The 27,291-nt window shown below is 41.7% G+C and overlaps 1 protein-coding gene and 1 non-coding gene across 4 annotated transcripts in view; one reads left to right on the forward strand and one right to left on the reverse strand.

The window, feature by feature from the left end:
* GNE (glucosamine (UDP-N-acetyl)-2-epimerase/N-acetylmannosamine kinase) overlaps positions 1-27,291 on the forward strand; it is a 67,389-nt gene that overhangs the window by 15,096 nt on the left and 25,002 nt on the right. The window contains exons 1-2 of one of the 3 annotated variants that reach the window (XM_004004259.6): positions 13,239-13,412; positions 21,477-21,679. The exons of 1 other annotated variant lie outside the window; for it this stretch is intronic. In XM_004004259.6, coding sequence (XP_004004308.1) covers positions 21,516-21,679 — 164 coding nt within the window. In that variant the 5' untranslated portion in view covers positions 13,239-13,412; positions 21,477-21,515. Of the gene's footprint in view, positions 1-13,238; positions 13,413-21,476; positions 21,680-27,291 lie in introns of those variants that run through there. One more of the 3 variants, XM_015093147.4, reaches the window with a different exon arrangement.
* Positions 1,429-1,563, reverse strand: LOC114113372 (small nucleolar RNA SNORA70). The gene has a single exon (XR_003588413.2). It is a non-coding gene; the product is annotated as a small nucleolar RNA SNORA70 (small nucleolar RNA).

Here is a 27,291-nt window from a genome sequence, read left to right on the forward strand (position 1 = left end):
ACTCGGTTTCCACGGAACTTTACTCCTCATGAAATTAAACAATGTCAAAGAGTCTATTTAAGACTTATATAACTACTCTATATAATATAGTACAGAAAGAGTTCTGAACTGGCCAAGAGTAAAAGTATAACAAACTGGGAGCCAGGAACATAATAAAAATCTGGTGAAACAGGTAGGACAAGAAATGTAGTTGGCTGCATTGGGCTAAGAGTGAACAGTGTATTTCAAGACAGATACACATTTTATTGGGTGAGTTGTGCCTATCACAGGTCTGTCTCTCCAGCCCATCTCTTGCTTCAGACCCTCAGTCACAAATTCAACATATCCAAATCAGATCTCACTGTCTTCTCACCTACTCCAGCCCATCCCCAACCTGCTTCTCTACTTTGGGGAAGAGCACTGCCAGCTACCCCACTGCTCACGGTGGGAACCTGTGCCATTCGCTCCTTCCCACTGTCTTCTCCGTCTCATCTCTGCCATCAAGTTATGTCCATTTTCTCTTCACATTCTTTTTTCTGGACAGGAAAGTAGGATTTATTGGTGGGCATGAGTCAGGAGGGAACAGTGTCAAGGCTCTCATGAGTGCAGGCCCGCTGTTTGTCCAGAGGGCCACGATTAGGAATGTGTTTGACCCCACAGTCATCCAAGATGAGCCGCTTTTCTGCCAGCATGTTTTCAAATCTGTCCGCATTAAACTGAGTAAATCCCCACTTCTTGGAGATGCAGGTCTCCTGGCAGCCCAGGAACTTGAATTTGGCCCTGTGTAGGGCCTCAGTTGGGCTTCCCTGGTGGATCAGACAGTAAAGAATCTACCTACAAGGTGGAAGACCTAGGTTTGATCCCTGGATTGGGAAGATCCCCTGGAGGAGGGCATGGCAACCCCCTCCAGTATTCTTGCCTGAAGAATCCCCATGGACAGAGGAGCCTGGACGGCTACAGTCCATGGGGTCACAGAGTTGAACATGCTGCTGCTAAGTCGTGTCAGTCGTGTCCGACTCTGTGTGATCCCATAGACGGCAGCCCACTAGGCTCCTCTGTCCCTGGGATTCTCCAGGCAAGAACACTGGAGTGGGTTGCCATTTCCTTCTCCAATTCATGAAAGTGAAAAGTTAAAGCAAAGTTACTCAGTCATGTCAGGCTCTTCGCGACCCCATGGACTGTAGCCTACCAGGCCCTTCTGTCCATGGGATTTTCCAGGCAAGAGTACTGGAGTGGGTTGCCATTGCCTTCTCCCAGTTGGACATGACTGAGCGACTAAGCACAGCACAGGGCCTCAATCACGTACACCTTGTTCTGCAACTTGGACATTATGATTTGGCCAATGTGGACCCTGGCCACTCTGCCCTGGGGCTTTCCAAAGGCACTACACACACCTGTCTGGAACCTAGTTTGGGGACAGCATGCCAATCATAAATGTCTACTGGAAAGGGATGTCTCCGAGGTAACTTAGGGCAACCTGTACAGGCTACAGGCTTCCAACACTACTAAGGAGGCTGCTGTTTGCAGCCCTTGCACACTAGGCCCCCATGGGGAAAAGAGAACAGTTGGCTCAATGGGCTGCAAATAGCCACATTCTTTTGACTCCATTCTCTCGCTTTTCAGTCCCACCACCCCCACTACCGTACTGAAATAGTGTTCTTAACTGGCCTACATTCTCCTAGTTCTTCCTCCTCTTCCCTATCCATCTCCCAAAACTCTAATGAAGTAAATCTGATCAGGTCCCTCCGTGACATAGCTGGCTGATTAATAAAACCTCCCAGTTCCAGTGATGAGAAAGAAGGTCTGACCTCCTTAGCATGACATCATGCTAACCAGCCCTGCCCTACATCTTACGTGACCCAGCCTAACCTGCTGACCCAGCCTTGCCCTATATCTTAGCTGCATCTCAAGACTTACTACCTCCTCACATCCACCTTAACTCATCATGTTCCTTTATATTTGATTTACGCTAAACCTGAGCAATAGTATTGTTCTGCTAAGATCATTATCTTGGGTGCTGGAGGAGGGCAGAATGGGAGAAGCTGAATATAAGTGATTAGGACCGGCCATAGAGAAAAGAATAGAGGTGGCCATGACCTTTGTTAAGAGATGTGATCCCGTATTGAACTCAGCACTTATTAGACTGTATTTCTTAAATAAATCACAATTCAAGGGAAACAAGTATATCTAATAGAGATAACTTCAAAGACTTTGTAATTTGATGAGAGAAATAAGACATAGAATGAGACAACTAATGTGACTGATTTTTCCTGGGTTCATTATAAAACATCAGATTACTTGCTTTACACTCATAAATATATCACTGACTCAATGGACATGAATTTGAACAAACTCCAGGAGACAGTGAAGGACAAGTAAGCCTGGCATGCTGCAGTCCACGGGGTTGCAAAGAGTTGGACATGACTTAGCAACTGAACAACAACAACATACATATATACAGACATTCAAAGATACTAGATAACTAATAATATATTAGTACAATAATAGTATAATTAATTGATCAATATACTAATCAATTAATTAGTACAACTAATTAGAATTAGTATAATAATAATATATTAGTCTTAGTATAATAATAATATATGTGAAACATGGTGGCAGAAAAATGGATCATCCTGGATGGCTGTGGGATCAAGACAAGTCCTACAGGAATTTGGAGGAAGACGAGTATTTGGGGATAGAGTGTTCAGGTTACGTTTACAACAGAGAGAAAACTTGCAGTCCGAGTAGGGCATGCGTAGCAGGAGGAATAACCTTCTAATTATGGGAAATGACACAAACAGAAGCAGAAGAGAATGTGTTCAGGGCAGAAGAATCTGGGTAGGGCAATTATACTGATAAGGACAGGAAGAGGTCAGGGTGTGATTGTGGGGTCCCTTCAATGTGTACTTTGATCCCCTAGGCATACCTACATACTTTACCTAGCAGAGAATGGGTACCACTGAAGTTGGATTTTTTTTTTTTGGAGGGGGGTCACACCTTGTTCCCTGGCAATGGATGAACCTGTGCCCTGCAGTGGAAGCACAGAGTCTTAACCACTGGACATAGTGAATGCAATCTTTTTTAATCAGACAGTAGTGTGCAGGACAGATTAGAAAAGAAAGGGAATTCAGGCTGAAAGAGCGGTAGCACAGTAATCTAGGTCTGAGATGTCATAGCTTTTTATTCTAAGACACTATTGAATGATAGGTTTTTGTAATAAAAAGCTCTACATTAAATGTCTACACTGATTATACAATTTTAGGTAAATAAAATTATTAAAATGCTGGCATCTCAGAATTAAGAACATAAGATAAAGATCTGAACTAAGATGATAATGAAAGGAATGAGAAGAGTAGATGCAAAAAAGAAAAAATCTTGAAGAATTTGGATATTAAAAGTCAGAGGAGGTTAAAATAAGACTCCATTGTTTTGAGTCTGAATGAAAGTGACCAATTGTTACCTGTAAATAAGCAGGACGGTCAAGAAGTAAAAAACCAAACTAAATTTTATGTAGAGTCGGAGGTGAGGAAATCTCTAGCAGACAGTTGAAGATATCGACTTAGGACTAGGAAGAAAGATCAGGCCAGAGTATTATCCAAGGAACTACCTATACACAAGTCATAGTCAGAATGGAAAGTCAGAGTGAATGACATTCTGAAAGACCAAGTGTGTAGAAGACCAGTGGGAAAAGGTGTCATTGCAAGGGAGTGCCCACATTTCAGGACAGAAAGGAGGGTAGGGGGAAAAAATTATTTGAAAGTTTCACTTAGATCCAGAGTAGGAGCATGGAAAACATGAGGAGAGGTTGAGGTCTTCTTTTCATGCTTAGAATTTATTGTCATTCACCATGTATATTTGAGTGGGTCTTAAATATTCACAGTCTGGGCTTCCCGGTGACGCAGTGGTAAAGAATCTGCCTGCCAGTGTAGGAGATGCAGGAGACATTGGTCTGATCCCTGGGTCAGGAAGATCCCCTGGAGGAGGAAATGGCAACCCACTCCAGTATTCCTGCTTGGAGAATTCCATGGACAGAGGAGCATGGCGGCCTACAGTCTATGAGGGTCACAAACAGTTGGACATGACTGAGCATGCACACAGGTATGAAGAAGCCCACAGTGGCATTCCAAAGGAACTTAGCTGGATGCCAAGTACTAACTGTGGGCTGCTCCTCACCTCCAGAGGTGCTGGACATATACCTGGGCTGGTTCCTCAGCTGTTGTGGAGAAATCATGAGATTTTTCCTAACGTTTATTGCTTAGCAGATCCTTTAAAGTCCAAAAGAACATACTTCCCACATTACTCTTTGATGAGCAGTTATTTAAGAATGTAATTTTGTTAATCCAACTTTTTATAACAGGGTCAAAGTTAAAAATGAACTAGTTTTGAACACTTTTCCAGTTCAGCTGGAATAACTGTGCCAGTTCAGCTTTCTGGATCCTGCTGGTCAGGGATGACTGAGCTCTCTCTGGGTTAGCTCATTGCCCTAGCAAGACAGATAAGAAATAAAAGTATTTATCAGTGCAAAATATGATACTTTCACAGCCCACAAAAATACATTAAGAAATTGTCCAATGAAGGGCAATATTTCACAAAAACACACGTATGGTTATTGTATTTATTTGTACTTTTCTTCTATCATTGGGAAAACTAGCACAGGCATGGCTCACCGTGGCAGGCACTCTAAAATGCTAACTGGCTGACATGATTAGTAACTGGGGATATGAACAGTGATGATATTATCCCAAAATATGAACCCCAAAAAGGCTTCTCTTCTTGTCACAAATATTTTAATCAGGATGTGTGTAAGCATGTCTTATAGTCTTATAGACTATAGTCTTATAGTCTCTTACAAACCTGAAGTTGACCCATACAGTTCGCTCACATTGTTACCAAATTATTTTCAGCCAGTATAAACTTAACCCTCACATGACTTTCCCAAGTGGAAAAGAAGTGCTTTCTCTATATAGGGAAGCCTCATCAGTGTCACAGAAGTAATTCTCTCTTGTGAGGAGGTACCCACATGACTTGGTTAGGCTGTAAGCAATCTGGCTTATGCAGTGATACTTGCTTTGTAAGCTGTGCTTTATCTCTTTATATACTCAAGAGACTCTGACAGTTAAAAGGTCATGGCTGAAATACAGAGTTGGGTAGAGGGAACAGCTAAGGCAAGGATATTTATTAAACAGAAACATCCAGATAATGTGGTGATTAATTACTCAGCTTTTCCCATCTGAGGTTGATTTCTTCATAATATGGGCCAAGAGCAGGAATGGCAAGTTCATGTCACCATTCCTGCCTCTCTTCCACACAGCCCCCACCCACCCCTACCCTCTCCCCCAAAAATCCACGTGGCAGACACAGCAATTTTCTTTTCCACTGGACTAAGTCTCAGAGTTTGGTGTTAGTATCTTCTGACTGCAAGGAATAGGGAACCTTAAGAAAAAGAGGATTTATTTTAAGGATACACAGTTTGAAGTCAGAGAGTTGCTTCAGGATCCAAGGCAAGTCAGAGACTGGATTCTTGCCCTATGGCCCCCCTGTTCAACCTCTTGTAACATATCTGTGCTCTCATTCCTTGACTGACCAATCTTCTTTGTACTCCACAGTCTAAATTCTTCAGAGAGTCAGTTTAACATGCTTCCTTAATTACCATTGTATCTATTACTAAGCATAGCTTTGGTTCCAGGTTTTGTCATGGGTCATGGATAGGCAGCTCTTGGTTAGGCAGCCCATGGATACTGGTACTTCTTGTCTTTATCTTAGTGGTAGTTATCAAGTGTGTTCACTTCATGAAAACCCAAAATTCAACACATGCTTGTTATGTGCAACTTTCTTTGTTATATTTTAATAAGTTTATTTTTTAATTATGCCAAACTGACCTCATTTTCTTTTTTGAAGCACATCAGGAGAATGTCATAGGCATATATGTTGATTTTAAAGATATCTTTTAAAATTTTCTAAGACCATTATGTGCAATTCAGAGAGATATGGGCTGTATAGCAGTTATGTGAATTCTTAACAACTTACCCAAAAATTGACAATTAAGATCACCCTGAAGACAGGTTTCTGTCATGATGTATGTGGGTTCTGCAGTACAGAGAGGAAATGTAGGTCGAGTATGTGGGATCAAGGGCTGGGGTTTTCTACTTAATAGCTCTTTGACCTTAAGGAATTTTTCCTTCTATGCTTCAGTCTTTCTATCTATGAAATAGAGTTGATAGAGTCTACATCTTAAGATGGTTAGGAGTACTGAGTGAACATAAAGTGTTCAGAACAGCAGGCTACTAACATGTATGCAGAGAGGCTTTATCATTAAGGCAGAGTAGAGGTAGAGGTAGGTAGAGTACTTTATCATTAAGTCACCAAGTTAAAGAGCAAGACAAGTCCCAGTTAGAATAAATGTGCCCAGAGTGGCCAGATGAGCGTCTGTCAGGGATGCTGGAGAGAGATCTCTTCTGTTAATGAGAAGGCTGAATTAGATGACCTCTCAAGGATTCTTTGACGATCTAATTGTGCCCTGAATCCTAAATTCTGTTTACGGAGTAATTCTATAGAGTTACTCACTAAGAAGGGCTGGAGTCACCCATAACAAAATGGGTGTGCTTTGGAAACATCTGAGAACCCGGAGAACCAGCAGCTCATCTTTCTAACGTTAGGTGAAAACATGAGAAAGTTCAATAGCCACAAGCTTGTGAAAAACACCTTCCTGTAAAACTGAAGAATCAAGAAAGAAACAGAGAGGTCTGTCTGCTTCATTTTTTCTTTAAAATGACCACCTGGCTTTAGCCATCATCTGGAATGTACTTTAGGTTCAAAAGGAACAAACATACACCTTCGGTGATTTGCCAAGAGTATCAAGGTAACTGCCTTGCTTTGTTTGCAAGAAATATTTCCTAAACTTTTAAAACTCTGATTTTATTACACTACAAAGCCATCAGTACTTTTCTGCAGTTTGTAGAGCCCTCAGATTAAAGCCAAAGGAAATCAAACCAAACAAAACATGTGACTTGAGGAGTGGCCAAGAAGATGGAGCAGGAAGACCTGGTGTTCACCTCCTCCCAGAGGCACACCAAAATTGCAGTTATTTACAGACAAAGTGTGCATAAGAGCACCCTGAGGACTAATGAAAAAGGTCTTCTAAAAGCTAAAGTTACAAAGAAGGAACCACAGTGAGAAGGGGAGGGGGCCGGAGATGCGGCTGGTCAAGACTCCTGTCCCCCAGGTAAGTGATGCACAGCTGGCAGGATAATTACAGTTGCGGAGGTTCTCCCCCAAAATCAGGGGGTCCAAGCCCTGCATTGGGCTTCCCATCCCAGGGATCCTGTACTGGGGAGACCAGCCCCTAGAACATCTAACTTTGAAGGCCAGTGACACTTTCTTTAGGGAGATCCGGAGAGTTACGGGAAATTGAGACTCCACTCTTAAAGGGCCACACACAAAATCTCACACGCTCCAAGATGCATGGCAGAAGCAGCCACTGGAAAGGAGCCTGGGTCAAACCCACTTGCTGACCTTGGAGAGCCTCTCGTAGAGGCAGGAGGCAACTGAAACTCACCCTGAAGACGTAGATGCAGCCATTTCGGGGAGGTCAACCCACCAGGAGGGCACTGGCACTGGCAAGCACCACTTGAGAGTCTTCCCTGTAGCTTATTAGTGCTGGAAACTATTTGCCCACCAGCCAGTCAGCACCAGTCCAGGGATGCCCCAGGCCAGGTGCCCCAGATGAGCAGGGTCTTGATCTTACCCCCTAGCAGAAAGGACTCCTTGAGGCTCCAGCCTTGTGCCAGGACACACCCTCACCTACCAGATGGCCCAGGACCCAGCCCCACCCACCTAGTGGGTCTACATCAACTAAAGAGCCTTCAGCCCCTCAGTCAGATATCCCAGGACTCAGCTCCACCTGTGGGTTGACACTAGTCTTAGAAAGAGACCTCACCCACCTCTGTAGACACCAGCTCCGTGAACACCAAGACTCTGCAGCCAACTGTGTCAGGACCTGGTTCACTAACCATTAGACTAACACCAGCTTCAGGAGCAGCAGGACCTGGCCTCATCCACTAGTGGGTGGGCACCAGCCCTGGGAGCCCTGGGCCCAAACCCCACACACTGATGGGCTGACCCACCCTGGGGTCACACGGACCACTGCCAGCCGTGTCAAGACCAGGCCCATCTGTTAGCAGGCCAGTGCCACTTCAGGGTAGATTAAAGACTTAAACGTAAGACCTGAAGCCATAAATTCTGGAAAGAAAATAGGCACTATACTCTTCGACACTGGCTTTAGCAATTTTTTTTTTCTTGGGTGTATCTCCTCAGGCAAGGGCAACAAAAGCCAAAATAAACAAGTGCGACTACATCAAACTATAAAGTTTTGCACAGTGAAGGAAACTATCAACAAAATAAAAAGGCCGCCTACTGAAAGGGAGAACATATTTTCAAGTGATACATGCAAGAAGCAATTAATGCCCCAAACACATAATGAACTCATACAACTCAACGTCAAAAGACAATTTTTAAATGGCAAGAGATCCTAAATGGACATTTTCCCAAAGAAGACATACAGATGGCCAACAGGCATGTGAAAAGATGCTGAATGTCACCAAACATCAAGGAAATTCAAATCAAAACCACAATAAAATAGCACCTCACATCTGTCAAAATGGTTAGCATGTGTTGTCAAAAAGATAACAACAGCTGTTGGTGAGGACTTGGAGAAAAAAGAAACTTTGTGTATTGTTGGTGAGAATATAAACTGGCATAGCCACTATAGAAAACAGTAAGGAGGTTTCTCAAAAAATTAAAAATTGAACTACCATACCATCCAGAAATTCCACTTCTGGGTATTTATCCACAGAAAATGAAAACACTGTTATCAGAAAAGATAATGCTCCCCTATAGCAGAGACCCAGAAATCCAGAACGGTAATCTTTACCCATAGAAAAGTGATCTTAAAAAGCCAAGAGAAAATGCTTCCTACAGCTTCTTGCTGCAACTTCATCTCAAGAGAACATAGGAGAAAATCCTAAAAAGGGATAATTTAGGGTTAAATGATTCTATGAACACAGAACTATTCAACTATATATGAAACTATAAAATTCTCAATATTGGTCAAAAAACCACAAAATCTACGAGTGGCTTAATAAGTGTACAAATTCTCAAAATTGTATTTCCTATTACTACAAGTATTTATATTTCTAGTTACATTTTCCCCAGCTATCATCTTAAGCATGAAGTATTTTAGAAACATATTGTACTTACAATATAAACACAAAAAGTGCACATACCTTAAGTTTTCAATATGAAATTTTACAAACTAAACACATCCATGTAATAAGCCACCAGATAAAAACTGAACATTAACACTGTTTTGATATTAATTTTTATTCAAGAAAAGAAAACTCTTGTTATGTTCTGGATAGGGTCTTCTCCAGCCAATTTGAAAGCATCAATTCTTCAGAGCTCAGCCTTCTTTATAGTCCAACTCTCACATCCATACATGACTACTGGAAAAAAAAAAATTGCTTTGACTATGCAGACCTTTCTTGGCAAAGTGATATCTCTGCTTTTTAATATGCTGTCTAGGTTTGTCATATCTTTCTTGCCAAGGAGCAAGCATCTTTTACTTTCAAGGCTGCAGTCACCATCCACAGTGATTTTGGAGCCCAAGAAAGTCAGGTCTGTCACTGTTTCCATTTTTCCCCCATCTATTTGCCATGACGTGATAGGACTGGATGCAACAATGATCTTAGTTTTTGAATGCTGAGTTTTAAGCATCAAGAGGCCCTTCAGTTCCTCTTCCGCTTTCTGTCATTAGGATGGTACTGCTTGCATATTATCTACTACTATCTGCATATCTGAGGTTATTGATATTTCTCCCAGCAATCTTAATTCCAGCTTGAGCTTCATCCAGCCCAGCATTTCTCATGATGTACTCTGCATATGTTAAATAAACAGGATGACGATATACAGCCCTGATGTACTCCTTTCCCAACTTTGAACCAGTCCGTTTTTCCATGTCTGGTTCTAACTTGCTTCTTGATCTGCATACAGGTTTCTCAGGAGACAGATAAGGTGGTCTGGTATTCCCATCTCTTGAAGAATTTTCCACAGTTTGTTGTGATCCACACAGTCGAGGGCTTTAGCATAGTCAATGAAGCAGAAGTAGATGTTTTTCTGGAATTCCTTTGTTTCTTCTATGATCCAACAAATGTTGGCAATTTGATCTCTGCCTTTTCTAAATCCAGCTTGTACAACTGGTAGTTCTCAGTTCATGTACTATCAAAGCCTAGCTTGAAGGATTTAAGCATTACCTTGCTAGCATGTGAAATAAGCGCAGCTGTGCAGCGGTTTGAACATTCTTTGGCATTGCCCTTATTTCGGACTGGAATAAAAACTGACCTTTTCCAATCCTGTGCCCACTGCTGAGTTTTCCAAATTTGCTGGCATATTGACTGCAGCACTTTAATAACATCATCTTTTAGGATCTGAAATAGCTCAGCTGGAATTTCATCCCCTCCAGTTCGTATTAATGCTTTGTTCATATTAATGCCTCCTAGGGCCTACTTGATTTCACACTCCAGGATATCTGGCTCTAGATGAATGATCACACTATCATGGTTATCCCGGTCATTAAGACCTTTTCGTACAGCTCTTCTGTGTACTTTTGCCACCTCTTCTTAATCTCTTCTGCTTCTGTTAGGTCTTTGCCTTCTGTTAGGTTGTTGTTGTTTAGTTGCTAAGTTCTGTTCAACTCTTTTGCGACCGCCATGGATTGTAGCCTGCCAGGCTCCTCTGTCCATGGAATTTCCCAGGCAAGAATAATGGAGAGGGTTGCCTTTTCCTTCTCCAGGGGATCTTCCCAACCCAGGTATTGAACCCACGTCTTGTGCATTGGCAGGCGGGTTCTTTACCACTGAGCCCCATCAGGGAAGTCTGACGGTAGCCTTTGGAAATTGGAAAAGGCAAAGATACAGATTCTCCCCTGCAGCCTAAGGAAGACAAAACTACTGATATCTTTTTTTTGTTTTTAATTGAGCTATATTTGACATATAACTTTACATTAGGTTCAGGTGTAAAACACAAGGATCTTGTGAAATGATCACCATGATAAATCTAGTTAACACTGATCACTACACATAGTTATAAATTTTTTTCTTGTGATGATATCTATACTGCTTCTTTTATTTTAGCCCCTCAAAAACCCGTTTCAGACTTCTAACCTCCAGATTGGAAGTTAATATATTTTTAAGCTACTAAGTTTTGTGTAACTTGTTATAGCAGCAGTAGAGTCCATCTAGAGTCCAGTGAATCTGTGTGTTCAGATTCATATATCTTTTGTATGCATAATTTTATTTATTTTTGGCTGCACTAGGTCTTTGTTGCTATGCAGGCTTTTCTCCAGTTGCAGGGAGTAGGGGCTTCTCATTGTGGTGGTTTCTCTTGTGGAGCATGGGATCTAGATGCACGTGAGTTTCAGTATTTGCAACTCCTGGGCTCCAGAGCACAAGCTCAACAGTTGTGGTACTTGGGCTTCGCTGCTCCTTGGCATGTGAGATCTTCCTGGACCAGGGATCGAACTTGTGTATCCTGCATTGGTAGGCAGATTCTTTACCACTGAGCCACCAGGGAAGCCCTAGATTCATGCATCTTATTGCCTTTATAATAGCTTCCTGTGGCTGTCTCATAGGCATCTCAAATCTAACACATCACAAATTACACCTTTACTTTTAAATCCCTAAACCTGACCACTCCCCCAGCTTTTCATCTTGGCAAATGGCACCAATGACCCAATTACTAATACAAGACATCTGGAAGTCAACCTTCCTTTTCTCTGTCATCCTTGCATGTATACTAAGTCACTTCAGTCATGTCCAACTCGTGACCCTGTGGACTGTTGCCTGCCAGGCTCCTCTGTCCATGGAATTCTTTAGGCAAGAATACTGGAGTGGGTTGCCATGCCCTTCTTCAGGGGATCTTCCCGTGTCTCTTATGTCTCCTACATTGGCAGGTGGGTTCTTTACCACTGAGCCACCTGGGAAACCCCATCCTTTCATACCTAATTCATAATTAAGTTTCATCAATTCTACTTCCAAACTAAATATCATATCCAATCATTTCAATCGAGTTTCACTGCCACCATTTTTTTTTACCATCAAATTTCTTTTCTTTGATATGGAATGTATGCATATACTACAAAATACAAAAGATATAAAAATAAATTCAGTGAAAAGTCTATCTCTTCCTAGTTCTGCCAAATGCAATTAGTGGTATGGGTTTTGTGTGTATGTGTGTGTGTGTGTGTGTGTGTGTGTGTGTGTTTCCTTTCAGAGATTTTTTTCCCGCTACCACCATTCTCAACTTTCAACCAGTCCATTCTCCACAGAATAGCAAAAGTGATATTTAAAAAAGAAATCTTCTGGTACTTGCTTGCAGGAAATCCCCTAATATCTGTCCTTTTGTAGCTGATGTGACTTGGTGACAACAAGCTAGCTGCAGGGGAACTAACGGTTCACAAATATTCTGTAAATTAGAGCATCATTAACTGAAATAAATTAAGTGCAAAAGTTTATTGGGCTTGAAATTCACTTTAGCAAGAACTGACAATGAATCATTAGGCTGTTTAAATAGTTTCACTTGCGGTAAGTTATTTACTAGCTGTAAAAATATTTTAATATACTGTATCACCAACTCAAAGCTTGTCAGTGGTGACTAAGGAATTTGAAACAATCATTAGAAACTGTTCATCAGGAGCTGTGTGAGGCCTTTCCCGCCACTTTCTCTGCCACCTCTGTGTTCCTCTCTGTAAGTGTCTGGGGCAGGACGGCCTGGGGGTTCCGCGCATCATAAGGATCAGCAGGTCTCCGCCTCGCCTTGGTCATCAGCATCCACAGATCCTTCTAGTAGACGCGGTTCTGGAGGGGCACGGCTTCACTCGGGAGAGAGCTCTGGGTGGACCGCCACACGACCGTATTGTTTTGGTCCTGCCTATGAAATGACTGCGTGAGAAGGCCCGAGACATTGCCTCTAGGGCGCAAGGCCAAAACAACTACCCGTAAGGCGCTCGGGTTCCGAACTTTCACTTGACAGGCGGAGAAGCTGTCCAGGGGCGGGAACACCGGCTGAGAACAAGAGCTGGTCGCCTGGGGGCTACGCCACGTTCACGGAAGGCGCCGCCCCGGCCTGTCCTCCTCGCTCAGCCAATCGCAGAATTCCTCGCCGCTGACGTAGGGCGCGTCGGCCGATTTGGCGCTCGGGTGGGTGTGCAGGGCGCGCGGGTGCGCTAGGAGCCGGTCGAGGCGAGTCATCGCTCGCGGTGCAGGGTGGCGGAAGCCGAAGGGGCGGTCTCGCGCCGGCCTACGTTCCGGATCGGCCCTCCGTTCTCACCCGCGAGGTCTGACTGCGGCGACGCGGGAGAAACAGCGGACCCGCTACTGGTGAGACCTGCGTGCCCGCCAGGGACTCGGGGAAGAGGGACGCGGGCTCGGGGAACGCCACCTGTCGGCCCCCAGGGCCTTTCTCTTTCGGCCTCCACCCGGAGGCCTCAGATCCCCGGCCGGCGGCTCCGCACTCATCACGCCGCAGGTCCGCACCCGGCCCGGGCCTGGCTGTCTCCCGTGGGCCTGCACGTCAGGGCCGCTCCTTAGTCCAGTTGTGGGCTCAGCCGTTGGCTGGTGCAGCAGTTTTGAGTGCGGACCCCGGATGAGTAACCCCGGAGTGGGGCTCGGGGTCTCAGAGGAAGGCCGGCTGCACTCTGTTCCTCCGGCTATCCTGAAAGACAGCGAGCAGCCGCTCACAGAGATGTGCAGGAGAAGGCAGGGAGCTCCGTGAAGATGAGTGGCCCTGGGATGTAAAGTGTCTGACGAAAGATGATCTTGAAGGTCTGCGCCTAACCCTGACTGTACTCTGAGTCTGAGCTTCCCTGGAAGCTTGATATGTATTTATTTCACTATCCCGCCCCCCCCCCACGCCCCCACCGCGCGCCGCAGCACAACACTTGTAAAATTGTTAGAGCACGAAAGTTTTGTTTTTTTTTTATGGAGAAGTGTCGTAGGGTACAGCTTGGCATTTAGAGATAACTGTTCGAGTCGACTGTGGAAGCTCTGGAAGGAGTCACACCCGAGTATAGCTCAAGATAGTGTTCTGAATTTCAGACCACTTTCGATAGACCTCTCCTGATTCTTGTGAGCCTCATCCGGTCTGCACTGAGGGAAGAGAGGGATTCATCATATGTGCCCTTCACTGCCGCGGTGCCTGGCAGGAAGGTTCTCACTCATGAGTGCTTATGAAATGAACAGGCAGGCAAACACTGGATATGAGCACTATCTTGAATGCTGATTTGGTGTTTGGTTTTGGCAGTTATTAGCCAATGGCTCCCCACTCCAGTACTCTTGCCTGGAAAATCCCATGGACAGAGGAGCCTGGGAGGCTGCAGTCCATGGGGTCGCTAGAGTCAGACACGACTGAGCGACTTCACTTTCACTTTTCATGCCCCGGAGAAGGAAATTGCATCCCACTCCAGTGTTCTTGCCTGGAGAATCCCAGGGTCGGGGGAGCCTGGTGGGCTGCCGTCTATGGGGTCGCACAGAGTCGGACACGACTGAAGCGACAGCAGCAGCAGCAGCTATGATTTGGGGAAAGTAAATTGGTTTTCACTGAGGTATGCCCGTTTGTAAAACAGGGCTGATAAGATAGGGCTGTGAGGATGAAGTGAATTAATGCTTGTAAAGCTCTTAACATGTGCTTGGCAATTGTTTACTTTGATGGTGTCTTCTACTCAGAAGGGCTTCCCTTGTGGCTCAGCTGGTAAAGAATCTGCCTACAATGTGGGAGATCTGGGTTTGATCCCTGGGTTGGGAAAATCCCCTGGAGAAGGGAAAGGCTACCCACTCCAGGATTCTGGCCTGGAGAATTCCATGGACTATAGTCCATGGGGTTGCAAAGTCCATGGGTTTGAAAAGGTACTCAACTGAGCAACTTTCACTTCACTTCTGCTCAGAAACTGCTTGAGCCAAGTGTCTTTTTCCATAGTTGAATGGGACCACAGTATTTATTTCCCTGGAAGGGGTCACTCACCTTTTTGTCAGTATTTGTAATAGTCTTGAGAGAATGTAGGTTTCTCAGATTGCCAGTGAGTTCGACGTGAAGGCTTATTTTCATACTAGTATCTATGTTTTAGTGGCTCTGGTTACTCTCATGGAATTGAGTGAAATGAATGTAAATATCCAGTCCATCTGCTTTCTGAGCTTTAGGCTTTAAGGACTGTGGACAGTGCATCTTTGTTGATCATTTAAAAGATTTCTCGTTTTCCATACAATATTTTATATATGCTGAAAAGGACAGAAGACAACATGACACCCTCTACCAATCCTCCAGATTTAACACATATTAATATGTTACCATGTTTGTTTCAGATCTCTACTTAAACGATTTTTTAAAAAATGTTTACATAGACAACAGAAACCCTCTAAGCCCTCTTTTCCTTTCCCTTCCCTCCTCCTTCAGAGGTAACTACTTTCTTGAGTTGCTGTATAAGTTTACTATAAATCAGTAAACAACATATAGTAATGTTTTACATATTTTTAGATGGTGCCCTATTGTATCTTTTTAGAATATGCTGTTTTCATTTAACATATTTTAGACGTTTATTAATATTGACACATTTCAACGTAGTCCATTTGTTTTCATTACTCTCTGGGAGTCCACTGTGTAAATAAAAAAGTTTTATCTTGTTTTACATTGCACTTTATGCAACTTAAAAACTCCTGGTATAGTTTAAGTCCATTATGTCACATTTATTCATTTCATACTCATCATGGAGACTCTGATCACAGTTCTTAGTGTGAAAATGGATGCTTGGACATGACATTTTATCCAGAACAAATAATAATTATACTGGGCAGTGAAAGAAAATTTGTTACTTTTCTTCCTCGTGCTTCTGTTGGGAAGGTGATCTATTAATGTGGCTTGGTGGCGTGTACTGGATTCTAAACTCCTAAAAACTAGAGGTGAGATCTTCCTCGGCTCTGCATCTCTGCTTTCTATTGCTCTGCACAGAGTCAGTTCTCAATAACTGTTTGTGACACTTTCACTCTCAGGGCTCTCATAGATTTGAAAAGTTGATGGCCGGCAATTTTCAAAATTGCAGTGTAAAAAATACAGTTTTATTTATTTATTTTGGCTGTGCTGGATCTCCACTGCTGTGCAGGCTTTTCTCTAGGTGTGAAGAGTGGGGGCTACTGTCCACTTGGGGTGTGCAGGCTTCTCATTGTGGTGGCTTCTCTTCTTGTGGAGCACTGGCTCTGTGGGACGTGGGCTTCAGTATTTGTGGCACATGGGCTCCGTAGTTGCGGTTCCCAGGCTCTAGAGCATAGGTTCCCAGGCTCTAGAGCATAGTTGTAGTCCACAGGCTTAGTTGCTCTGCAGCATGTGGGATCTTCCCAGACCAGGGATCAAACCCGCATCTCCCGCATGGGCAGGCAGATCCTTTATCATTGAGCCACCAGGGAAGCCCAGACTTGCACTTTTAGATTTCATATCTCTGACCTGCCTCTTGAGAAACCTATATGCAGGTCAGGAAGGAACAGTTAGAACTGGACATGGAACAACAGACTGGTTCCAAATAGAAAAAGGAGTACGTCAAGGCTGTACATTGTCACCCTGCTTATTTAACTTATATGCAGAGTACATCATGAGAAACGCTGGGCTGGAAGAAGCACAAGCTGGAATCAAGATTGCCGGGAGAAATATCAATAACCTCAGATATGCAGATGACACCACCCTCATGGCAGAAAGTGAAGAGGAACTAACAAGCCTCTTGATGAAAGTGAAAGAGGAGAGTGAAAAAGTTGGCTTAAAGCTCAACATTCAGAAAATGAAGATCATGGCATCTGGTCCCATCACTTCATGGGAAATAGATGGGGAAACAGTGGAAACAGTGTCAGAGTTTATTTTTTTGGGCTCCAAAATCACTGCAGATTGTGATTGCAGCCATGAAATTAAAAGACGCTTACTTCTTGGAAGGAAAGTTATGACCAACCTAGACAGCATATTCAAAAGCAGAGACATTACTTTGTCAACAGAGGTCCATCTATTCAAGGCTATGGTTTTCCAGTAGTCATGTATGGATGTGAGAGTTGGACTGTGAAGAAAGCTGAGCACCGAAGAATTGATGCTTTTGAACTGTGGTGTTGGAGAAGACTCTTGAGAGTCCCTTGGACTGCAAGGAGATCCAACCAGTCCATCCTAAAGGAGATCAGCCCTGGGTGTTCTTTGGAAGGCCTGATGCTAAAGCTGAAACTCCAATACTTTGGCCACCTCATGTGAAGACTTAACTCATTGGAAAAGACTCTGATGCTGGGAAGGATTGGGGGCGGGAGGAGAAGGGGACGACAGAGGATGAGATGGCTGGATGGCATTACCGACTCGATGGACGTGAGTTTAGGTGAACTCTGGGAGTTGGTGATGGACAGGGAGGCCTGGCGTGCTGCGATTCATGGGGTCGCAAAGAGTCGGACATGACTGAGCAACTGAACAGAACTGAACTGAATGCCTTTAAGGGCTTCCCTGGTGGCTCAGTGGTTAAAGAATCCCTCTGCCGATACAGGAGATGTGAGTTTGACCCCTGGGTCAGGAAGATTCCCTGGAGAAGGAAACGGCAACCCATTCCAGTGTTCTTGTCTGGGAAATCCTGTGGACAGAGGAGCCTGGCGGCTACAGTCCATGGGAGTCACCAAAGAATGGGACATGACTTAGTGACTAAAACACTACAACAACAATGTCTTTAAACTTTCCCATTTTACCACTTGATTCAGAAACGTAATTAAGAACAATTAAAAAGCAAGGTATGTGACAGTAGTTTGTAGAATATATTGCTAATTGCGTAATACACTCTATATATTTATAAAATATATTTGTATTTATATATGTGAAGAAATATATGTGTATTTTTTGTATATATAGTTTATGTAGGAGGATGGATAAGTGACTAGCAACTCTAAGCACCCAGGGAGAACTCCACGTCTGAGGACACAGATGAGAAGACTTTTAGAGCCTCTTGTGCCTTTTCAGTTTTAAACTGTGTGAATGTACTATCTAATCAAAAGTTAATTAAATTAAAACTTTTTTAAAAAGAATTCTCCCCTTAAAAAAGGACTTTTACCATTATTACACTTTTTTAAAAAAAGATTTAGCTTTTTTCTTTAAAAAACCTTTTGGTCTTAGTAACATTATTGTATTTTTCATAGTTTGTGTAATATGGCTACTTTCACTTTTGGTAGAATAACCTTTGAATTACCTGGTAAGCACTAAGTGATTTAGAATTGCAGGATAGAAAGTTTACTATTCTAAAATAAATACAAATTTACCAACCATTTGGTCAGTAACAAAATCCATTTGCTTTGCCTCACCTAGCAAATTAAATATCATCAGCAATTTATTCAGCTCAATTTTAATGAGTGGAAGAAGATTTACGTACCAGAACACTTAGGCCAGCTGGTTTTGGAAAAATATCTTTGTCTCTTTGGTTAGGTAGTGCTTGTGGGCAAAGAAAATGTGAAAGTGTTAGTCGCTCAGTTGTGTCTGACTCTTTGTGACACCATGGACTGTAGCCCACCAGGCTGCTCTATCCATGGGATTCTTCAGGCAAGAAAACTGGAGTGGGTAGCCATTCCCTTTTCCAGAGGATCTTCCCTAGTCAGGAATTGAAGCCTGGTCTCCTTCATTGTAGGCAGATTCTTTACCGTCTGAGCCATAGCTAGTGCTTAGACCTTACAAATACAACTCTCTTGACAGAATGTTCATTACACGATCTTATAAATGCTTTCCATTGGGTGGGATTAGTTCTTACTGGAGATTATAAATTCTGAGTGGGCCTAATGATGGGCAGTTTGTGTGATTATAGAAGTTCCAGCATAAGAGAGATGAGGTATCAACAGCAGAAGGTTACTGGCAGCATTTCCACCAAGTCTGGGTCTACCTTGATTGAAAAGGCAGCTCCCCTTTTAGTGGCACCCTTACTCAAGCTTCTCTGGATTCCTGATCACAAATTCTAAATGTCGATACACTTCCTGAGACCTAAGCATTGAGATTAGTCCATGAAGTTAAACTTTACATTGATATAAGGAAGTGTTAAAAACTCCATGAAACATAACTCTTACACCTTGTCCCTGGTTTTTACTTTTTGAACAGAGAGTACAGGATGGTGGGGGATAGGGGTGCAGAAGAGTTGAGCAGTAGTAGGTAGCTCAGTGGTAAAGAATCCACCTGCCAAGCAGGAGTCTCGTGTTTGATCCCTGGGTTGAGGTGGTTGCCTGGAGAAGGAAATGGCAACCCACTCCAGTATTCTTGCCTGGAGAATCCCAGGGGCAGAGGAGCCTGGCAGGCTACAGTCCATAGGGTCACAAAAGAGTCGGACACAACTTAGACTAAACAACAATCCACTTTGACAGCTGTTAGAATAGTTCTGACCTGAGGTCAGGTATTGGACTAGGAGATGTCCTGGTTGAGGGGGATAGAGAGGAGATAGATTTGAAAGATATTCAGAAGGTAGTATTGACAGGGCTGAGGAAGTACAGGGTGAGGAACAGAGAAGACAAGGATGTCAAGGCATTTGGATGAATGGGAGTTCATAACGCAGTTAGAGGATAGGAAGGAGGAACAGGTTTGGAAAAGAAAATGAGTTCATTTGGGCCAGTGACTTTGAGGGGCCTGTGGGGCAGGAGATAGCTGGTAGGCATTTGGAGTTGTCAAGTTTGTAGACACTGGCTAAGGATGTGAATGAGGCCTTGAAGGTAGGGGGTTTTGTTTCATCTTACTCATCTTTTCCTCAGCACTAATCACAGTGCTTTGTGTGTAGTGTGAGAGTGAGTAACTCATTTGTTATAGGATGTGATCTTGAATCTTGGGGAAGTAATTTCTTCCCCCAAGGCTTGTCTTTCTCTTTCTCTAAGTGGGGAAGCTGAACTAGATCAGTGGCTCTCAACCAAACTTTTGCTTTAGTCTGGTATGTTGGGATTAATTGTGAGGAATGGCAAGTAATTTTTAATTAATAATAAAGAGCTGATGTTTGCTTACTTTTTAAATGAGAGTTGATTTGTTACTCTCTTTTTAAGTAACAAACAATATTTTACTAAAATGTAAGATTTACAAAAATTTCCAGACAAACCATACAAAATGGTCACAAGCTTTTGCTTAAAGGGAGAATTCTACACTTGACAGTTAAATCAGTATTGTTAGTGAGTTTGTTTAATGTTCCCATTTTGGTTCAATCAAGCTTGTCCAGCTATAGTGTCTAAATAAAGTTAGACTTGATTAGAGACCATATTCTAAAGAACTGATTAGTTGCTTTTAACCAGTGCAATTAGATGACCATAAAAGGGGGGAAAGGAGCCCATAAAATTAAACTAAAACTATCTTTCCCTCACAAAAAAAAAAAAAGAAGAGAAAGAGATACAGTCACACCCTGCAACTAACCCTGACGACTACCTTCATTCACAGTGGTGGTGGTTCAGTCACCAAGTTGTGTTTGACTCTTCTGACCCCGTGGACTGTAGTCCACCAGGCTCCTCTGTCCGTGGGACTTCCAGGCAGGAATGCTGGAGTGGGTTGCCACTTGCTTCTCCAGGAGCTTTACACTTAAACCATGATGGGGAAAATGAATAAAAGCAGAAAGAGGCTATTGCTTTTAAACGTTTCACCACAATCCAGATGATACTTCTAGCCTCTGCTCATGCTAATTTACAACAGTGAATGAGGACAAGACATAAATTTGCTAATGTGCGTTTAATCAGCAAAGGACTGGCAGTGTCTGGGCTTTTATTCTGTAATGTTTCTAAGACTTTATCCATTAAATGCAAACAAAAAAGGAAGAAGTCTTGGCAGAACAGGGGAAGTGATGCGTACTTGATGATCGAGGGATTTGAATATTATCTGGGGCAGACAGCCCAGTCCCTGCTTCAGCTGTTTCTATGGCTGGGGCTCCGCCGGTCCTCCGCTGCTCCGCTGGTCCTCCGCTGTTCCGCCACATCATTTGTTAGTGGATCATCTGGACTGGGAGCACTTAACCAAGTCTGGATTGATAACAGAACTATGCACATCTGCAGTGCTGGGGACTACTTGTCTTTCAAAATATCTAAACATTCTTCCCAACTTGTCTACATTAGGATGATAGATTCTGGTCATGAAACATACTTTGGGGGCTGCCATTGGGTATTCTTCTGAAGGAATGGTTCAGGTTTAAAAGTCCCTCCCTTTATCACTATATTTAATGATGGTTAAAGATTTAAGACTGCAAAATTTTATGTTTATATCTTGGATCTATCATTCTGATTATAAATAAACTTTTTTCCTCTGTAATGTCTTATTATTGAAGTATAGTTGAACTATAATGTTAATTACTGTTGTACAGCAAAGTGACTCAGTTATACATACATATGTTCTTTTCATATTTTCTTCCATTATGGCTTATCACAGGATATTAATTTTTATTTTTGCAACTTCAGGAACTCTATTTTCAGAACCTCTCAAAAAGAAAACAAATCATGGAGAAGAAAGAGAATAACCGGAAGCTTCGGGTTTGTGTTGCCACTTGCAACCGTGCTGATTATTCTAAACTTGCCCCCATCATGTTTGGCATTAAAATGGAACCTGAGTTCTTTGAACTTGACGTGGTGGTACTTGGCTCTCACCTGATAGATGACTATGGGTAAGATGAAAGCGTTTTCTTATGATATTCTTCATTGCAACGTGGTGTACTACTGAGAACTTGGGTCCTGGAGCCATGTGGACCCAGCTTCAAATGCCAGTTCTACCACTTAGTCTTTAGGTGGCCTTGGAGAAGTTGCCTAGCCCTTCTGAGCTTCAGGTTCCTCAGTTATGAAACGAAGTGGAAACTTGTATTGCAGGTTACTGTGAGGAATGGAGATAGTGACATAAAATGTCTATATAGGGATGCTGCCTATTAGATGCTTGGTAAATTACAGCCATTATTATTACTATTATTTGCTACTACATTCAGAAGTTCCATTTATAAATGTATATTGTGTGACTGTAATGTGATTCTATATAATCTGTTTTGTGAGTTCTAATGCTAATCCTACATGAAAAAACTGTATAAAGTAGTAGACACTGAACAAGATTTTAAAAATCTAATCTATAAGATAAAGTAGAATTACCATTACCATTGATACTTATTTTGATGACATTAGGTTTGTTATTGATCACAGTCTAAATATTAAAGATGAAACTTGGGAAATCTTTGAGGGACAGAAAGAACGTATATACCAAAGATGGAACATTCATTTTGTTATGTGTTAATAATAAAGTGGCTTTAGTGCACCCTTGTGGCATGAAAACATTAATGCAGCCTCTGAAGAAGGTAAAAAATACAATATGAAAGAAGCTTGTGTTAAGGTAAAATTGTCTTTTTCAGACTGTCCTTTAACAATAAGATAATGACAGCAAAAACAAAAACATGCTTCCAAAAACAAATTTGGCAATTTGAGATAAGAAAACACTTTTAAAGACTAGAGAAGAAACTTATGCATAAAAGTGCATAGATTTTTAAAATGTGAAATGAATTTTGGCTATCTAAGAAAATCCGCTTGAGTGTTCTTACATTATTGAACAGAAATTGGACAAAGTAAAGGAGTTTTAGTTACAAACTGAGGTAAAAATCTAAGTGTGTTCTTTTACTTCTTTGAGAAAAGTTTGGCAGAAGACTGGTAGGGGAGGGGCTTTCAGAGAGATGGTGGTAGGGTTCTTACCTGCCTGCCACAGTAATTAAGGGGGAAAGTAGTGTTTGTCAGGTGAGACTGTTAAAATGGAAACTTGACTGGTACTGGAAATACTTGTCTGTAGTGTGTTCTCACACAAGAAACTGGTTGCTTATGGGGAGGAGCACTGGATGACTGGAAAACAAAAGTGAGAAGTAGCCTTTTCACTTGTAACCTTTTGTATCTTGCGTTTTAAACCATGGGATTGTATTATTTAAGAAGACGTTAGGGCTTCCCTGGTGTCTCAGTGGTAAAGAATTCACCTGCCGCTGCAGGAGAGGTGGGTTTGATCCCTGGTCAGGGAAGATCCCACCTGCCATGGAGCAGCTAAGCCTTTGTGCCACAACTGTTGAGCCTGTGCTTAGAGCCGGGGAACTGCAACTACTGAACCCTCGCGCTGCGACTACTGAAGCCCGAGCACCCCGGAGCCCACGCTCCACAACAGGAGAAGCCACCAGTGAGAGAAGCCTGAGCACGGCAGCTAGAGGAGAGCCCACGCAGCAGCGAAGGCCCCGCACAGCCAGAAACTAATGCACAAGCGAGACTGTAGGAGAAAAGAAGACATTAGATCAACAGAGCCAGTCAGCTACCTTTCTACCTCAACCAGTTGAATTTTTTTAAAAAACATCATTTTTATACTCTTAAGAATTGGGCAAAACAATTCAAATGCATAACAGACTCCTTAGGAATTCATTGGTTCATTTATTCAGCACATTTTTTTTTCAGATTGGTGTTATAGGTTTTTTTGGTTTTTGAAGTATAGTTGGTTACAATGTGGTGCTAATTTCTGCTATATAGCAAAGTGACTCAGTTAGATGCACATATACATTCTTTTTTGTATTCTTTTCCATTATCCCAGGAAATTGGATTTCGTTCCCTGTGCTATATATACAGTAGGATCTTGTTGTTTATCCATTCTAAATGCAGTAGTTTGCATTTGCTAACCCCAACCTCCCAGTCCATCCCTCTCCCTTCCCTGATCGCGCTGGTAACCACAAGTCTATTCTGAATGTCTGTGAGTCTGGTTTTTGTAGATAGGTTCATTTGTGCCATATTTCATTTCATTTATTAATTTGACCACACGGGATGGGCTTAATCCCTGACTAGGGATTGAATCCTGACCCTCAGCAGTGAAAGCACCAAGTTCTAACCACTTGACTGCCCAGAAATTCCCTGAATTACCTATTTCTTCTTGATTCAGTTTTGGTGGGCTGTATGTTTTATCTGTTTCTAGAAAGTTGCCCATTTCTCCTGAGTTGTCAAATTTGTTGGCATATAATTGTTCATAGTATTCTCTTAGGGGTTTTTGTATTTTGTGGTATCAGTTGAGATTTCTCCTTTATACTTCTAATTTTTCAAAAATTTGAGTTCCTGTCTTTCTTTTTGGTGAGCCTGGCTAAAGGTTTGTCAGTTTTGTTTGCCCTTTCAAAGAATCAGCTCTTGGTTTTACTGATTTTTTTTTCTATTGTTTTTTTAAATCTCTATTTTATTCCCTCTCTGATAAATTTATATTTTATTTCCTTCTTCTGACTTTAGGTTTTGTTTGTTCTTTTTCTGATTATTTTAGGTGGTAGGTTAGGTTGTTTGTTTGAGCTTTTTCTTTTTTTTTTGAGGAAGCCCTGTATTGTATGAACTTTCCTCTAAGAACTACTTTTGCTGCATCCCATAGACATTTGTATAGTTGTGTTTTCATTGTCATTTGTCTCAAGGTATTTTTAAATTCTGTTTCGATTTTCTCACTCACCACCCCCCCCCTTTTTTTACTAGCATGTCATTTAGTATCCATGAAATCATTTTTTTCCCTCTTTTCTCGTAATTGATTTCTAGTTTTGTGCTTTATTTCAAAGGGATTTTGATTATGGTTCCTGATTCAGATGGTTATGTATGAACATTCTGTAGGCAGGACAGTCTCAGAATTAAAGCTGTGTTGCAGTCTTAGAAGACATACCTGCCAGAGGTTTCCAAATTTACTATTAGAAAAAAAAAAACACAAAACCAGAAAAACCCAACATTGATGTACATATACAAAAAGGTCAACAACTCTTAGTAAATAAATACAAAGAAAACTACATGTTGACATAGCATAGTCAGTTTGCTGAAGACAAGAAAATCTTGAAAGCAACAAGACCAAAAATTATGTTTCTTACAGGGGAACTAATGATAAGAATAATTAACTCACTGACAGTGGAGGCCAGAAGACAATGGAACATCTTTAATGTGCTCAGAAAAGGGGAAAAAAACCTCTGCTAACCCAGAATTTTTTTATCCAGTGAAAGTGCCTTTTAAAAATAAAGTTGAAGTAAAGATACTTTCAAGAAAAGCTAAGCAAATTATCACCAGCAGGTATGTGCTGCTAAAAATGCTAAGGGAGATTCTTGAAACTGAAGAGAAATGATACCTGTTGGGAACTTACATCTACAGGAAGGAGTAACTACAAATGGTAAAATACATGCGTATATATAAAAGAAAGAATGCCTTTAAAAATAGATTTATTTTTAGAATAGTGTTAAGTCCTGCGGCAAAACTGAGCAGAAGGTACAGAAGTCACTCATATACCTCTCTTCCTCTATACAGGCATAACACCCCCCACTATCGGCATCCCCTACCATACCTCATTAGTACAAATTGTTCAAACGATGCACCTCCACTGACACATCATTATCACTCAAAGTCATAGTTTAATTGGGTTCAACTTGGTGGGGTAAGTTCTGTGGGTTTGGACAAATGTATATTGACATGTATCTACCATTATAGTATCACAGAGTCATCTCACTGTTCAGTTCAGTCAATCAGTCATGTCCAACTCTTTGTGAACCCATGGACTGCAGCATGCCAGTCCTCCTTGTCCATCACCAGCTCCCAGAGTTTACTCAAACTCATATCCATTGAGTCGGTGATGCTATCCAACCATCTCATCCTCTGTCATCCCCTTTTCCTCCTGCCTTCAATCTTTCCCAGCATTAGGGTCTTTTCAAATGAGTCAGTTCTTTGCATCACCTAGCCAGAGTATTGGAGTTTCAGCTTCAGCATCCGTCCTTCCAATGAATATTCAGGACTGATTTCCTTTAGGATGGACTGGTTGGATCTCCTTGCAGTCCAAGGGACTCTCAAGAGTCTTCTCCAACACCACAGTTCAAAAGCATCAATTCTTCAGTGCTCATTTCACTGTTCACTGCCTCCCAGATCTTCTCTTCTACCCATTCATCCCTTCCTCTCCCCCCAACCCATTTCCTGGCAGTAACTGATCTTTTTACCATTTCCATAGATTTTTTGCCTTTTCCAGAATGTCATATTGTTGGAATATCCTACATTATGTAGCCTCTTCTTTCATTTAGTAATATGCTTTTGAGTTTCCTTTATGTATTTTCATAGCTTGATAGTCATTTCTTTTCAGTGCTGAATAATATTGCATTGTGTGGATGTATGATAGTTTATTTCTGCTTTCTCTTACTGAAGGATATTTTGATTGCTTCCAAGTATTGGCAGTTATGAATAAAGCATATTTTTGTAGATTTTTGTGTAATGTAAGTTTTCAGCTCCTTTAAGTAGATCAAGGAGCATGATTGCTCCTTGTAAAAAAGTATGTTTAGTATTGCAAGAAACTGACAAACTGTCTTCCAAAATGGCTGCTGTATCATTTTGTATTCCCCCAACAGTAAATGAGAATTCCTGTTGCTCCTTATCGTTGCCAGAATTTAGTGTTGTCAGTGTTCTGGATTTTGTCCATTCTAATAGGTGTGTAGCAGTATCCCTTTTTAATTTGCGTTTCTTTGATGACACATGATGTGGAGCATCTTTTCATATGCTTATTTGCCATCTTTATATCATCTTTGGTTTAACCCATCTTTAAATTGGGTTGTTTATTGTTGAGTTTTAAGCTCAGGGGCCAAACAAGAAATCCTAAAGGAAATTAGAAAATATTTTGACCTAAATAAACAATACAGTATATCAAAATTTGTGGGTATAGATTAATCAGAGCTTATGGGGAAGTTTATCATTTTAAATATTAATACTCATGTGAAAAAAGAGGTTAGAGTCAAGGATCCATTTTCACTTTAATAAACAAGAAAGAAAATGAAGCCCAAAATAAGTAGAAGGGAGGACCAAGGGCCAATAGAGTCAAAATCAATGAAATGTAAAAGTAGACTAAACAATAAAGAAAGTTATTTGAGCTAAAAGTTATTTGTTTAAAATAAGAAAATCAGCATGCTTCTGCAGAACAAAGATGGGGTAACACAGAAATTCCAACATAGGATAACAAAGAGGATGTCACTACTGATCTCAGCATTAAAAGAATAAAAGGAGGATATTAGGCCAGTAAACTGATAATCAATTTAGATGAAATGGACAAGCTTTTGAAAAATACAGCTTACAGAATTTTTTTCTACAGAAAAGATAGAAAATCTCAATAGCTCTATATTAAAGAAATTTGGTTCATTGTCAAACCCTATAAAAATAACTTCCTACAGAGATACCTTCACTTTTGAATCCTATCAAACATTTAAGATCCCATTAAATTCCTATGGGAATTCTCACAGGATTT

The sequence above is a fragment of the Ovis aries genome, chromosome 2 (assembly GCF_016772045.2).
Source record: "Ovis aries strain OAR_USU_Benz2616 breed Rambouillet chromosome 2, ARS-UI_Ramb_v3.0, whole genome shotgun sequence".
NCBI lineage: Eukaryota > Metazoa > Chordata > Mammalia > Artiodactyla > Bovidae > Ovis > Ovis aries.